The sequence below is a fragment of the Anomaloglossus baeobatrachus genome, chromosome 4 (genome assembly GCF_048569485.1).
Source record: "Anomaloglossus baeobatrachus isolate aAnoBae1 chromosome 4, aAnoBae1.hap1, whole genome shotgun sequence".
NCBI classification, from domain to species: domain Eukaryota; kingdom Metazoa; phylum Chordata; class Amphibia; order Anura; family Aromobatidae; genus Anomaloglossus; species Anomaloglossus baeobatrachus.
In genome coordinates, this window is record NC_134356.1 from 92716691 (window position 1) to 92734116 (window position 17426).

At 43.9% G+C, this 17426-nt stretch overlaps 1 protein-coding gene across 1 annotated transcript; it reads right to left on the reverse strand.

Moving 5' to 3' along the window:
* Positions 1–4527: 4527 nt before the first annotated feature.
* LOC142302318 (uncharacterized) lies at positions 4528–11697 on the reverse strand. The gene is made up of 4 exons (XM_075343383.1): positions 11505–11697; positions 10656–10806; positions 10069–10552; positions 4528–4533 (listed from the first exon to the last, which is right to left on the reverse strand). The coding sequence occupies exons 1-4, from the start codon at positions 11689–11691 to the stop codon at positions 4528–4530; spliced, it is 828 nt and encodes a 275-aa protein (XP_075199498.1). The 5' UTR covers positions 11692–11697.
* Positions 11698–17426: the final 5729 nt, after the last annotated feature.

Consider the following 17426-nt stretch of genomic DNA (forward strand, 5'->3'; position numbering starts at 1 on the left):
CAGAGGTTATAGTAATGTGTGTGGGGGAGGGGCAGGCAGAGGCTATAGTGATGTGTGTGGGGGAGGGGCAGGCAGAGGCTATAATGTGATGCATGTGGGGGAGGGGCAGGCAGAGGCAATAATGTCGGCTGGAATAATCAGGCTTTCGTGTCCTTGAAGTCAGTGTTGTGTGGAACAAAAATTTTTTTCTTTTCAGCTCACCTGTATCCATGCACTGGAAGCTAGCAGGAGTGCAACGTGGTCCGCCGTTGCTGGCCAGTTCAGCTCCAAGGGAAGTCCAGGAAAGAGAGGATATTGGACCCAGCACAAGTACAAATAATAAAATATGTCTTCATTATTGCAAAATAATTAAAAACACATGAACACACCTGAACGCTGGGTCAAAAAAACATGGAAAGCTTGACGCATTTCGGACTGGAGTATTAAAAACAAAAAAAAGTCCTTAATCATAAGTAATCCCATGTTCAAAACAACCGCCTTTAAATGGTAGTGGAGATGTAGATTGAGGCTGAAAGGGAGTGTGGTTGGACACGGTGGAAGCGAGGAAAGTGAAGTATATCAAAATTTATTAGGATGTGAAAAATCTAACATCAAAAATTAAAATAAAAAAAATCAAAAAGTAAAGGAAAAGAGGAGGGGGGAGGGAAGGGTATAAATTTATATAAAAGAGCAAAAAATGTATATGCTTCGATATAAAAATATATTTTTTTAATATTTAAACGTTCGTATAATGAATATCTATAGAAAAAAGTTTAATTTCCCCAAAAGACAAGACAAAATTGTATATGGGTAATCTTGTGCACTAAATTAGGAGGTCATATAAATAAGTAGTAAAAAATGTACTTGCTGGAACATATTGAGAAAAAAAATAAAAAAAAAAATGATTATATATTATATGTGCAGAGGACGCTCAACTATGAATGACAAATATATATGCAATCTGTAAGTGATGTTATTACAATGTACACTGACAAAACGGCCGCCATGTTGTGTGGAACACCTGTTCTGATTTCGGCCAACTTCAAAAGAGTCGGCCAACTTCAAACATTCGCATCGGGGGTGGGTCTAGGTGCAGTAGTGTCTCAGGATATTAAAGGGGAAGAGCATCCCCTTGTTTTCCTGAGCACAAAGCTTACCCCAGATGAAATCAGGTACAGTATAGTGGAAAGAGAATACCTCGCTACTAAGTGAACATGAGAGTCCCTCCACTATTTGCTGGGGAGGACATTCCGATTGGTGACCAATCATTCCCCTCTTACGTGGATGAGTCAAGCTTAGGGGAAGAATGCTCAGGTCACCAGGCGGCCCTTGTCTCTGCTAAATTTCAAGTTTACAGTGGAATATCTGGCAGGCAAGCTGCAGGGGAATACAGATGCCCTGTCCCGAGTCCACTGTCTGGCATGTGTCCACCCCCTCAGGGTTGAACAAAGGGGAGTGGGGGATATATAACACAGTGATGGGTGTGATCCTGGAGGGAAAGTATGTTTCTTCCAGTATGTGCCTTTCACACTGTTGAGCAGCAGTGAAGGAAGTCAAACCTGCACCATCTCTGCTGGTCTGGGTTTTTTGGGGCAATGTCAAAGGTGTACAGTTGCAGGATTAGGACAGCATAAATAGACAGCCCTAACGCCTAACTGGTGGTTGGGCTGGAAAACTGAAGCAGGTTTTGCGGGAAAAACATACCTGAATGGACTGGCACGTTCGTGACCTTTGCTATGCTGTTTGACATGTTGGATTTTTCCTATGCATATCTGTCTGAAGAAAGACTGTGGTTTTCTGTTTATCAGTGTGAATAAAACAGTGAATCTTAGACAGAAAACCTGTATTTGCCTCTTTACTGTGCCCCTGCTATTGCCTACTAGAGCTAATTCACCACTATATAGAGATATATATATATGCATAAACAGTATGTATATATATATATATATATATATATATATATACATATATATATATATATATATACATACACACACATCTATATATATATAATTGCCTTATTCTGTCTATCTTGCTCCAAAATTGTGTCACGTGACAGTGTCACCGTAAGTGTCATAAAAGTGACAACTGTCGGATTGGCCGCTGGGCTCGGCCTGGCCCCGCCCCCCCACGGATTGGCCGCTCGCCTCGGCCTGGCCCCGCCCCCCGCATGGATTAGCCGCTCTGGGCTCGGCCTAGCTCCGCCCCCCACAGATTGGCCGCTCGCCTCGGCCTGGCCCCGCCCCCCACATGGATTAGCCGCTCGCCCCGGACCTCCGCGCGCACCCCCAGAAGAGAGAAGAAAGAAGACCCCGCAGTCATACTCACCAGACGCCGACCGGGAGCAGGTGAGCGCATCAAGGTCCTGCAGCGGCGGAACCCACACACACACACATCAGATCACACTCACTCACTCTCACACACACCTCACATACACATCAGATCGCATCCACACATAACAACATCCAGTGATATCGCTTACTTCTCGGCGGCGATACTGTGCGTGCAGTGACCTTCCAGGACCTGCCGGAGGATCACATGGCCAGAAGCATGTGGTATCTCCGGATGTTGTGAGTGTGTGAGCGCGTATGTGCGATATCGTCAGTGTGTGTGTGCGTGTTTGCGATCGGGTGTGTGCGTGTATGCGATTGGGTGTGTGCGTGTATGCGATCGGGTGTGTGCGTGTATGCGATCGGGTGTGTGCGTGTGTTCTGATGTGTGAGTGTATGTGATCGGATCTGTGAGTGTCGGCAGAGGAGCACGGCGTGCAGCACAGCTGCTGGAACCGCCCACCGGAGGGCACAGGGAGAAGTGGGGTGTGAGTGTATGCGATCAGATGTGTGCGTGTATACTGTCTGATGTGTGACTGTGGAGCACGATGGGGAGTGCGCAGCATGGGGGATGGAGCACGATGGGGGGTGCGCAGCATGGGGGATGGAGCACGATGGGGGGTGCGCAGCATGGGGGATGGAGCACGATGGGGGTGCGCAGCATGGGAAATGGAGCACGATGGGGGGTGCGCAGCATGGGGGATGGAGCATGATGGGGGGTGCGCAGCATGGGGGATGGAGCACGATGGGGGGTGCGCAGCATGGGGGATGGAGCACGATGGGGGGTGCGCAGCATGGGGGATGGAGCACCATGGGGAGTGCACAGCATGGGGGATGGAGCACGATGGGGAGTGCGCAGCATGGGGGAGTGAGCACGATGGGAGGTGCGCAGCATGGGGGATGGAGCACGATGAGGAGTGCGCAGCATGGGGGATGGAGAATGATGGGAGTACGCAGCATGGGGGATGGAGCACGATGGGGGATGTGCAGCATGGGGGATGGAGCACGATGGGGGATGGAGCATGATGGGGGGTGTGCAGCATTGGGGATGGAGCACGATGGGGGGTGCGCAGCATGGGGGATGGAGCACGATGGGGGGTGCACAGCATGGGGGATGGAGCACGATGGGGATGCGCAGCATGGGGGATGGAGCACGATGGGGAGTGCGCAGCATGGGGGATGGAGCACGATGGGGGGTGCGCAGCATGGGGGATGGAGCACGATGGGGGGGTGCGCAGCATGGGGGATGGAGCACGATGGGGGGTGCGCAGCATGGGGGATGGAGCACGATGGGGGGTGCGCAGCATGGGGGATGGAGCACGATGTGGGTGCACACCTCCCCCCAAAACACACACACAGCGCCACGCGCACCGCACAACACACCACACACACACTGGGAACCACAAACACCGCCCTACACAGACACCCACACACACACAGACAACGCCGCACACACACAACACCCAACACACAAACACCGCGGCATACACAAATATACGCACATACTGCGCAACACACACACTGCACAAAACACACCTCCCCCAAAACACACACATGCACTCCACACCCACACAAACCGCGCAACACACACAGCACCACACACACAGAACGCTGTAGACACACAGCACTCCACAAACAACGCAACACACACAACGCAACACACATACAACACCGCTCCCACACACCCAGACAACACCCAGAACATTTACAGTGCCCTACACAAACATTGGCAACTACACACAACAACATCGATATATATAACAAAAAACATACATTAACTACACAATAAATTCTAGAATACCCGATGCGTTAGAATCGGGCCACCTTCTAGTATATATATATATACATATATATATACATATATATATATATAGAAACATGATAGCAGATTCCTATAATTTCTCCACCATAGTTGTTGGAGATACTTTAACTCAAATAATTAGATAAGGACAAAGAGACAGAAATCAGAGTATATTGTATCAAAAATTTTTTTTAATAATATTCTTCAAAATATTTGTATAAAAACAGTTTTTTATTTCAAATTGCTAAAATCTTATTGACGGTGAGATGTGTTGACTTCGTGACATGCCGCAGCGTGGAATTACCTTAATATATTATATATATTTTTTTTTTTCTTTCTTTTTCCATTTATTTTTGTTTATTTCCTCTATTCAGGCGCCATATGTCGTCCGCTATATCTATCTAAAATGGGAATTGATTAAGTCTAAAGTAATATAGAAATAAAACATAATTATAATAAAAGAATAATAAAATATTAAATATAGAAAAAATATTTTTTCCTGAGATCTTTACTTAATATAATACATTGGTTCCTTTCCCTTATGATATATATGGAAGTTATATTTATATATGATATATATGGAAGTTATATTAGTATATAATAGCTGGCGCTGATGAATGGGAATTATTTTATTTATTTGTTCACACTTTTTCAAGTTTTTTCAACTCTCAGTATATAAAATCTAATAATGGTATCTTATGATAGAAATTAGTATCTTGTTTAATTTATAGATAGCGATTTTATGCCTCTCTTTTCTGAATATAGATGATATAAGTATGAGGCAGAAAAATATCCTGAAGAATTTAGTGCCCAGTGTATACTGACGATCTGTTGCGGGTTTTCTTCTTTTTCATTGCGGACAGGCTGCAGCTATAAGGCTATGTGCGCACTGGGAAATTAAATTTCCGTGCGTACATTCCGCATGCTCTCAAAGATTACCGCACCCGCGGTAAAAAACCGCGGGAAACCGCACCCGAAAACCGCATGCGGTTTGCCATGGTTTGCTGCGGTTTTACCGCGGTATTATTCGCGGTATTGCCGCGGTTTTGCCGCGTGCGGGTTGGGATGTGCTTTATTGCATTCAATGCAATAAAGCACATTGAAAAAAAAAAAAGTCATTTAATTCTGATAGTAGATAGACAGAAGAATAGACAGAGGGATAGATAGATAGATGACAGATCGCTGCATTTCCCACGGTCGGCAGTGAGTTCACATTACCGGCCGTGGGAAATGACCGGTAATTACCTCTGCTGTCTGCTGCTTTCATTCAGCGCTGTGTCTGTGACAATCGCGGCTGGATGGAAGCAGCGCAGGACCTGTGGATTACGTCGGAGCGGTGGATTACGCCGGAGCTTTGGTGCGGGAGGGGTTAATAAAATGGTGAACAAGGCTTGTTTGTTTTATTTAAAATAAAGGATTTTACGGTGTCTGTGTTTTATTCACTTTACTTACGGGTTGATCATGTCAGCTGTCACATAGACGCTGCCATGATCAAGCCTGGAGTTAATGGCGGTGGTCCCCCACCATTATTAACCCCTTGTTGTATTACCCTGACCGCCACTGCTACACGGCGGCAGGAAGAGCCGAGGACACGCCGGTATTGCCGCATAATGTATGCGACAGTGCCGGGGCAGCTGCGGCTGATATTCTCGGCTGCCGGAGGGGGAGTGAGGCGGGGGACATTAACCCTGCCCCTCTCCCTCCCCAGCATGAGAATACCGGGCCGCCGCTGTGTGCTTACTTCGGCTGGACGGTGAATATGCAGCGGAGCCCACGCTCTTTGTTTTCTATATTTCCGTTTTATTTCTATGTGTGTTCTATGTGTCTGTGTGTGTGATCTATGTCTGTGATGTTTGTGTGTGTGATCTGTGTGTGTGTTTACTCTCTGCTTTGCTTCCTCTTCCTGTAATGACATCACTTCCCTGCAAACCGCAGACAAGCGATGTACATTACCGGAGGTAAACCGCGAAATACCGCAGGGAATAACGCAGGAAAACGCAGTGAACCGCACAGAATTTGCTGCCTGCGTTATTCCCTGCGGGATTTCATGATTAACATTGGAGTCAATGGAGTGAAATCCCGCAGCGATGTGCGGAAAAGAAGTGACATGCACTTGTTTTTGCTGCGGGATTCCCGCAGCAAAATATGCAGCTGTCAAATTCCGCCCAGTGCGCACAGGATTTTTTTTCTCCATAGGATTTGCTGGTGATTCACTGCAGAGATGTTATGAACATTTTCTGCAGCGAAACATGCAGCAAATCCGCGGCAAAATCCGGTAAGTGCGCACATAGCCTTAATCTAGTGAGTCTGAGAAGGAAAAACTAGGATGATATGTAATAGCGGTGGGAGAGAAAAGCAAACAAAAAGTCCTGTCTCGCTGCCTGTGAACTCCGGTCACTATCCTGATTAATGATAGGTATACTTGGGGAAGAAATTAGGTTTATATGTGAACTCCTCCTTAAAAGTTTAAGTATATATGCTTTCCCTATCAATATACAGATTGATATATGCCTGTAGGGTATTCACACCAGGCGGCTCAGTGCGATATGTGTCAAATTGCTATATTTCTATAAATGAACTAACTAATTGATGTGGTAAAAAATGTCTATTATTAATATGCAGAATGTAGTAGTATAGAACTGAGTTGATGACTTCGCCTTGGATAGCTAAAATGAAAATCAGCTCTGTGCACTGTTTAAGGCCTCTGCCACACTCACGTGTAAAAAACGTACGTTTGGTGTAGTCCGTTTTTTGTGTCCGTGTTCCGTATTTGCAGTCCGTTTTTCCCCTCCGTGTGGTGTCCGTATGCATATCGTGTGTCATACGTGTGTACGTGTGTGCGTTTTCCTGTGCGTGAAATACGTCAGTGTGTGTTCCGTGTGCAGTCCGTTTTTTGTGCGTGTTTCACATGTTTCACACATTGAGATAATGGTGATTACTTGGAATTAAATGACACATAGGTGTATGTGATTAGGACATAAATATAAGTTAACTATAAACTGTTTCCTGCTTGTATTATGCCTTGGAGCACCTATGTGTTGAGACAAAATTGTCGCAATGCCATTATCCACGGAGGCCTTAGTGTTTTTATGTTGGATTATATCTCGTCGTTTTGGCGTTCGACGCCACATGTTGCAATATGATAATGTAAGAAGAACCAGATTGTGGGTGCATCCACTAATGATGATGCGGCCTATGCATGGTCATTTCCATACTTTATTTTTTGAGTTACGGAATTTCCCAGATAAGTTTTTTTCATACTGCCGGTTGTCAGTTGAGAGTTTTGATTACTTACTAAATATTTTACGACCTCATTTGCAACATCAGGACACTTGGATGCGGCTTTCCATTTCCCCAGAGGAGAGATTTATGGTGACTCTGAGGTATTATATTTGTTATTTTTGTAATTTGTGTAAATGTGTTATTTTTCACATTGAAATGTGTAATTGATCTTTATTGATCTAATCTCATTTTTGATTCAATGTTTCTGTTTTCTTATGATTGTTTTAATTTAAAAAAACATAGTGTTAATTGTAAATCATTGTTTGTCTTGTTTTCATAGATTCTTGGCGACTGGTCAATCTTTTAGTGCTTTACATTTTGATTTTTTGTTGGGTCGATCAACCATTGCCGTTATAGTACGTCACACATGCGACATGATATGGCAACATTTAAAAGAAGAAATGATGCCTCAGCCAAACAGAGAAGATTGGTTGAAAATCTCTAAGGGCTTCAAGGACTCTGTTGACTTTCCTAACTGCATAGGAGCTTTGGATGGCAAGCATTTCAGAGTAAAAAAGCCACCAAACTCTGGGTCACGTTATTTCAATTTTCATAAGTTTTTTTCCGTTGTTATTTTGGCATTGGTTGACACAGAATACCGTTTTATTTATGCAGACATTGGGGCCTATGGTAGTGCCTCAGATGCCCGTATTTTCCGTTCATCAAGATTAGCCCAACGCCTGCAAGAAAATTCATTATTGATCCCCCCTCCAGTTGCCCTACCTGGTACATCTGGACCGTTGGCACCATATGTGATGGTAGCAGATGCAGGATTTGCATTATCCAAACATGTTATGCGACCATATCCAAGGAGATCCATTGATGACAGGAAACAGTACTTTAATAATCGGCTAACTAAAGCAAGACGTTATGTGGAGTGTGCATTTGGTATTTTAGCTAACAAATGGCGCATTTATCAGACAACGATTCAGTTGCAGCCAACCTTTGTCACATCTGTACTCAAGGCTACCATAGTGCTTCACAATTACTGTCGGATACATGAAGGAGGAACTTATGTGGATGATGAATTTCAGATAAACCATGTTGTTAATCCCACAGGTGAACCTATGTCTCATAATTCCGTGACATCTGGTTTACAAATTAGAAATTTATTTACTGATTACTTTAATTGTTTTGATGATACTAATAATAGTGATGATTGTTAAGATTGTGATGGTTTTTTGTTGATAAAAATATAAATTTTTTTTATTATAGGAACTTGGTTAAATTTTCTCAACATCTAAGAGCTTAAATCAAACTAGTATTAAAGGGCAAATGCGTTAATCATAAACTGACATTTCTGTTAGCAACATGGTTTTCTGAATGTTGTATGTATGTGTATGTACATTTCTGTGTTACTATCATGTTTTAGGAAACTTATTTTAAACTTACAACATTAATAATGTTAATCGTCTATTGAAAAAATGCAATATTATTAATAAATATCAATAATAAACATGTTTCTTTTCTTCAAAAACAGAATCTTTTATTAAGAATAAGCATATTAATCCATAAAGTAAGGATGTTATTTTTTCACATCCACATTAAAAATGTACATATTGTTCATCTTGTGTTAAATTTTTCTAAATGTAAATTTTGATGGTATTCTTCATAACATACAAAATATACTTTACATACAAGAGTAATTGTAAAGAAAATGTGTGCATTGCTTACAATGTTGAAAAATGTCGGCCAATTAAGTTGCTATCATGTTGGACATTGACATAGACCAAAAAATTGTAAACTGTGTTTTCAGAATATTAGAACTAATCTAACCATCAAATTGGTTGGGTAAAAATGTGTTCATAAAATTACAAAAATAAAGGCCATAAAACATATATGTGATCCGTCACTAAGTATAATCACACATGTTTTTTAAATCTTTTCAACTCTGAGTTTGCACATTTTTGGAAATCCCTCTTTTTTAACATTTTGACACATTCATCAGATTTGTTGTTTGATTGTTAAGATTAACAAAAATGTGCATCACAAGTCAACAAGATCTTCTAGTGAAGTAACCTGAGTGTTGCTGAGTATGTTGTTTTGTGTGGCCTCAGAAATGGTATTTTCAGGAATGGAAGCAGTTGTTTGCTGAACAACATTCCTATTACTAGCTACAGTAGTGTGTGGAACAGTCTGTTGCATGCTGGTTTGTCCCAACACATTGCCTGTGGTTGAGTACACCTGTGGATCTACATGGGTAATTGGGTATTGTGTGTGTGTATGTTGTTGACCTTGAGGATAGTTGACTGATGTTTGTAAGTGTGGTGTAGGTAACATAGTTGAGATTGGATAATGAGGCATCATGAATGATTGTGGGTATGTTGAACCTGGAAACAAATTAGGTAAACCACCAATATTTGTGGGTTGAGTAAAGTAACTAGTAGTTTGAGTTGGTTGTAAATTCATATAGTTCATGGGTTGCTGTGAGGTAGCACTTTGTACAGTGCTTAAGGCACCAGTATTGGTTGCAACATACCCTTGTCTAATTGGTGTTGGGAATAACGTACTTGAAGCAATTGAAGGTTGTCCAGATTGTTGTAATAGTGGATTATTGACTATTACAGTTGCCATTGTTGTTTGTGTTGAAATTGTATTTTGATTGTCTGTTGTGTTTGGGACTGTATGTTGTTGCATAATGGTACGCCAATTTTCTATGGCCTCATACACTCTCACTGGTTCCTGTTCTGCCAGACTAGCTGACAGTAGGGTAAGCATAGCAGCTCTTACACGTTCCTGCCTATCTGAAGGAATTTTGGTTAAGCTAGTAGATAAAGACCGACAAAAACGCTCGGCATCTGTTTCTGGAATTAAAGTGTTCATTATGTGAATAATGCGTGTGTCAATTATTTCCGGTAAGGATCTCATTTCCTCAGGTCTGCGGATTCTTCTTGCACGTAGAGGTTGTGGTGCAAAACGTGGAAGTACATTTGTTTGTGTTGATTGTGTAGCTGGTGTGGTTGTTTGTTGCGTTGATGAGCCTTGGGTGTTGGTTTGTGCACTCTCTGTCCCACCCTCATGTGATTCATTTGCTGCATCTTGTTGAGTCTCAGGAATTTCAATGTCTTCTCTGGCAGGTTCTTGTTCTGATGCTGAGGTGGCTGTAGCAGAGGGACCTGCTGTTGGTTCATCATCTGATTCGTCAAGATTATCCTCCGTTCTATAAGAAATGAAAAAACAGATTACAATCTTAACATTTATCTTTGTCCAATTATCTTCAGGGGGTTCTTTTTTTTTTTTTTTTAAACAAAAAAAAAACTTACTGTGTAACTTCTAAGATGGGTGCTAGGAAGCTTATTTGTTCATAATAAATATATCTGCGTTTGCGGCCTTGGCTGGATGAGGATGGTATAGGGTTGTACTCCCTTCGGTACTGATCACGGGCTGAACGCCAACGCCTTTTTACCAAGTCAACTGTGGAAAATAAAAAAATATGTCACTTGCAACATTCTCCATAAATCTGCACACATTAATTTAAATAATGTTTGCGAAATGTAATATACAATTTAACACAATTATGTTGGTCAAATACTTTGGATTAAATATAATTTATTTAGATATTCTTCATTCAAAAACATGTTTAGACATTCACACATAACCAAATAATATTTCTGAATAATTATATTTTAAGTAATTGTCATCTATATTTAAATTATAATTTGGTGTTTTTGCAATGACATTTGGCTATCAATTACTAGAAATATTATTTGATACATGTAGGTAATGATATTGACATGTCATTTTAAACAATTTTATTTTAAAAAAAAAGAAATACAAGATTTTCAATTGTGATACTAAATTTAGACTAATACAACAGGGAATTTAAAAACACATGACAGTTTAATCAGTTAATTAAGTAAATTCATGAAGAATTCCAAGTCAGATTACAAATTTAAGTATACTTTGATTTTTGACACTTATGAAAGTTTGGTGATACTATGAAAAAATTGTACAGGAACTCAATATATTGAGTAGTACATATACCAATTCTTCTCATAGGATTTTACACTAAAAGACAACATAACTATGCCAAAACAATCACAGTTTGAAAGTATGAAAAAATCCAAATATAGATATTACATAAATAACTATAAAAAAATACAACAACTTACCATATTTAGCACGCTTTGCAGGAGAACATCTAGACCATGCATTATTGGGGTACACTTCCTCAGCTACTTGATTCCAATGGCGCTCAACTGTCAGTCGGTCATGGTAACCATCTACACGTGTATCCCATAATGGTGGGTGAGTCTCGACAGCTGTTATAAGTTTCTCCGTGTCCACCCGTGGTGCCATTATTATATTTCGAAGACGAAAGTTTGCTCAAAATAGATCTTGCAATACACAGAACTACAACTTCTTGCTTGCTCACTCCTTCTGCAAATGCACAGTTAGTTTTGTGCAAAAAAATATGTTAGCTACGCCACCTGAAAGTATTTCAGAGTGTAACAAACTTTCTAATTAAAACACGGACACGGACCACACGGATAGCATACGGAGGCCATCCGTATCACGTACGTGTAAACACGGACCCATAGGATTTAATGGATCCGTGAGGACGTGATGCCGGTGGAAAACGGACATGTCAGCGCTTTTTCGACACGCTCAAACGTACGCACGGAACGGACACACGCTCCGTGCGCAAACACTGACGTGAGGCTTTTTAGATTAAAAATAGTATGTCAACATCAGCACGTGTCTCCGGTACGTGCAAAAAATGCCAAAAACGTACCGGAGGCACGGATGTGTGGCGCAGGCCTAAAGCAGCACGCTAGGTTCTTGTGGCAGCAGGTGTTCTCTCCCGGCTATTTAACATGAGCTCACTGGTTGCTTAGTAATAATATAAACAATTCTGCTAGTCTGTGAAGGACGTCTTGGACTCTGTGTAATGGTCAGGGAGAGAAGCGTCTTTAATTGCCTGGATACCGATAGTGAATATCAGCTGAAATACACGTGGATCTTTTGTGGTGCCGACTATTGGCTGATGAACTGTATAAATAACCAACCCTCCTGCCTCGACTTCAGCCTCCTGATGAAAAGGTTTCCTTTGAAACGTACGTCGAGCGTTTGAGGGTGTCTCTGACCTTATATTAGGCAAGTATGGCAAATTGATGTCTGTTACACTTATTATTGGCCTCTGTTGTTAAGGGAGTAATTTATTCTATTTGGGAGGAGTGGGCATTTATAAACAGCTTGAGTGGGCAAGCTATTAAATAAACTATAACTCATTGCCCCTTATTAAACCTATGGACATAGGAATATCACTCTTAAAGGAGAAGTTATATTTATATAGAGGAGATTCCTCGTTTATTCCGCTCTTGTCTATAGGAGTAAAAACCTTCCTTTTGAACATTGGCTATTTACACTGGAGCTATTATATGTATATTGATATATCGATATAATATTTATATATCTGTATATTTATTATTTATCAATTAATATATGTATTAGTGCTGTACTATGGATGTTGGTGAAGAGACAGGGGTGATATTTTTATGATATAGATTTTTTGATATGAAATGATCCTCTGCTTTTTTCACCAATAATCCTTTGGATCAGAGATCCCCTCTATTTATGTGTTTATATGTTTTTTCTGGTGATGTTTTTTCTTGACCTTGTGATGATTTTAGCAATTTGAAATAAAAAAGTGTTTTTATAAAAATATTTTGAAGAATAATATTAAATTTTTTTTTTGATACAATATACTCTGATTTCTGTCTCTTTGTCCATATATATATATATATATATATATATATATATATGTATGATGTGTGTGTATATATATGTATGATGTGTGTGTGTGTGTGTGTATATATATATATATATATATATATATATATATATATATAAAATGTACATATATACACATATATATATATATATACTAGAAGGTGGCCCGATTCTACGCATCGGGTATTCTAGAATTTACGTATTGTGTAGTTCATGTATGATTTTTGTTATATATATGTGCAGTATGTGCGTATATTTGTGTGTGCAGCGTTGTCTGTGTGTGGGTGTCTGTGTAGGGCAGTTGTTTGTGGTTTCCAGTGTGTGTGTGTGGTGTGTTGTGCAGTGCGCGCGCGCGCGCGCGTGTGTGTGTGTGTTGGGGGGAGGTGTGCACTCTCCATCGTGCTCCATCCCCCATGCTGCGCACCCCCCATCGTGCTACATCTCCCATCCTGCGCACTCCCAAACGTGCTCCATCCGCCATGCTGCGCACTCCCAAACGTGCTCCATCCGCCATGCTGCGCACTCCCCATCGTGCTCCATTCCCCATGCTGCGCACTCCCCATCGTGCTCCATCCGCCACGCTGCGCACTCCCCATCGTGCTCCATCTCCCATGCTGCGCACTCCTAAACGTGCTCCATCCGCCATGCTGCGCACTCCCAAATGTGCTCCATCCACCATGCTGCGCACTCCCAAACGTGCTCCATCCGCCATACTCCACACTCCCCATCGTGCTCCATGCCCTATGCAGCGCACTCCCCATCGTGCTCTATCCCCTATGCTGCGCACCCCCCATCGTGCTCCATTATCCATGCTGCGCACTCCCAAACGTGCTCCATCCGCCATGCCGCGCACTCCCAAACGTGCTCCATCCGCCATGCTGCGCACTCCCAAACGTGCTCCATCCGCCATGCTGGGCACTCTCTATCGTGCTCCATCCCCCATGCAGTGCACTCCCTATTGTGCTCCATCCCCTATGCTGCGCACCTCCCATCGTGCTCCATCTCCCATGCTGCGCACTCTCAAACGTGCTCCATCCGCCATGCTGCGCACTCCCAAACGTGGTCCATCCGCTATGCTGCGCACTCCCAAACATGCTCCATCCGCCATACTCCGCACTCGCCATCGTGCTGCATCCGCCATGCTGCGCACTCCCAAACGTGCTCCATCCGCCATGCTGCGCACTCCCAAACGTGCTCCATCCGCTATGCTGCGCACTCCGAAACGTACTCCATCCGCCATGCTGCGCACTCCCAAACGTGCTCCATCCGCCATGCTGCGCATTACCAAACGTGCTCCATCCGCCATGCTGCGCCAGCATCAGCTTCTCTACCCGCATCATCAGCCTCTCTGCCCGCAGCATCAGCCTCTCTCCTCCCAGCATCAGCGTCTCTGTCCCTAGCATCAGGCTCTCTCCTTCCAGCCTCCCTCAGCATCAGCCTCCCTTTCCCAGCCTTCCCAAGGATCAGCCTCTCTCCTCTCAGCCTCCTTCCTCCCAGCCTCCGCCTCCCAGCCTCCCTCAGCATCAGCCTTCCTCTCCCAGTCTCCCCCAGCATCAGCTTCCCCAAGCATCAGCCTCTACCAGCATCAGCCTCTGTTCTTCCAGCCTCCTCCAGCATCAGCTTCCCTAAGCATCAGCCTCCCTCGTCCCAGCCTCCCTCAGCATCAGCCTCTCTCCTTCCAGCCTCCCTCAGCATCAGCCTCCTCTCCCCAGCCTTCCCTAGGATCAGCCTCTCTCCTCCCAGCCTCCTTCTTCCCAGCCTTCCGATCCCAGCCTCCTTCAGCATCAGCATTTCCCTCTTCCCCATGATCAGCCTCTCTGCTCCCAGCCTCCTCCAGCACGCCCTGCTCCTCTGCCGACACTCACACACCCGATCGCATGCACTCACACACACACCCGATCGCATCCACTCACACACACACCCGATCGCATCCACTCACACACACACCCGATCGCATCCACTCACACACACACCCGATCGCATCCACTCACACACACACCCGATCGCATCCACTCACACACACACCCGATCGCATCCACTCACACACACCCGATCGCATCCACTCACACACACACCCGATCGCATCCACTCACACACACACCCGATCGCATCCACTCACACACACACCCGATCGCATCCACTCACACACACACCCGATCGCATCCACTCACACACACACCCGATCGCATCCACTCACACACACCCGATCGCATCCACTCACACACACAGACACTGACGATATCGCACTTACGCGCTCATACTCACAACATCCGGGGATATCACATGCTTCTGGCCATGTGATCCTCCGTCAGGTCCTGGAAGATCACAACAGCACATTTTCGCCGCCGAGAAGCAAGCGATATCCCAGGATGTCGTGAGTATGTGGATGCGATGTGAGGTGTGTGTGAGGTGTGTATGAGAGTGAGTGTGAGTGTGATCTGATGTGTGTGTATGTTTGTGTGTGTGCGTGTGGACCTTCCGGCGCAGCAGGACCTTGATGGGCTTGTAACCATGCGAGCATGGTTACCAACGTATCCACACCACTCCCACCACTGCCGTGGGAGCGGGGGCCGGGGGAGGGGGAGGAAGTACAGTACTCACCTCCGTGACAGCGCTTGTAACCATGCGAGTATCCACACCACCCCTTTGGGAGCGGGGGCCGGGGGGGGGGGGGGTTGGGGGGGGGATAGGGAGTACCGTACTCACCTCCGTGACAGCCGTGTCAGTTAGAGAAATGCGCGGGGGGAGGGAGGGGGTGGGACCAGAGCTAACGTGCATTGCGTGAGGGGGGCGGGGCGTGGCGTGGCTGAATTGCCAATGCCTGCAGGGTGCCGGGGCGAGAGGCCAATCTGTGGGGGGGGCGGAGCCTGGGCGAGCGGCTGGCCAATCCGTGTGGGGGCGCAGCCTGGGCGAGCGGCCAATCCGTGTGGGGGGGGCGGGGCCATGGCGAGCCCAGCGGCCAATCAGCTTTGTGTCACCGTAAGGACACAATTTTGGAGCATGACAGACAGACAGACAGATAGACAGACAGACAGACAGACAGACAGACAGAATAAGGCAATTATATATATAGATAATGTGTATATATGTACATTTTATATATATATATATATATATATATATATATATATACACACACACATTATATATATATATATATATATATATATATATATATATATATATATATAATACACAGTTAGGTCCAGAAATATTTGGACAGTGACACAATTTTCGCGAGTTGGGCTCTGCATGCCACCACATTGGATTTGAAATGAAACCTCTACAACAGAATTCAAGTGCAGATTGTAACGTTTAATTTGAAGGTTTGAACAAAAATATCTGATAGAAATTGTAGGAATTGTACACATTTCTTTACAAACACTCCACATTTTAGGAGGTCAAAAGTAATTGGACAAATAAACCAAACCCCAAAAAAAATTTTTTATTTTCAATATTTTGTTGCGAATCATTTGGAGGCAATCACTACCTTAAGTCTGGAACCCATGGACATCACCAAACGCTGGGTTTCCTCCTTCTTAATGCTTTGCCAGGCCTTTACAGCCACAGCCTTCAGGTCTTGCTTGTTTGTGGGTCTTTCCGTCTTAAGTCTGGATTTGAGCAAGTGAAATGCATGCTCAATTGGGTTAAGATCTGGTGATTGACTTGGCCATTGCAGAATGTTCCACTTTTTTGCACTCATGAACTCCTGGGTAGCTTTGGCTGTATGCTTGGGGTCATTGTCCATCTGTACTATGAAGCGCCGTCCGATCAACTTTGCGGCATTTGGCTGAATCTGGGCTGAAAGTATATCCCGGTACACTTCAGAATTCATCCGGCTACTCTTGTCTGCTGTTATGTCATCAATAAACACAAGTGACCCAGTGCCATTGAAAGCCATGCATGCCCATGCCATCACGTTGCCTCCACCATGTTTTACAGAGGATGTGGTGTGCCTTGGATCATGTGCCGTTACCTTTCTTCTCCAAACTTTTTTCTTCCCATCATTCTGGTACAGGTTGATCTTGGTCTCATCTGTCCATAGAATACTTTTCCAGAACTGAGCTGGCTTCATGAGGTGTTTTTCAGCAAATTTAACTCTGGCCTGTCTATTTTTGGAATTGATGAATGGTTTGCATCTAGATGTGAACCCTTTGTATGTACTTTCATGGAGTCTTCTCTTTACTGTTGACTTAGAGACAGATACACCTACTTCACTGAGAGTGTTCTGGACTTCAGTTGATGTTGTGAACGGGTTCTTATTCACCAAAGAAAGTATGCGGCGATCATCCACCACTGTT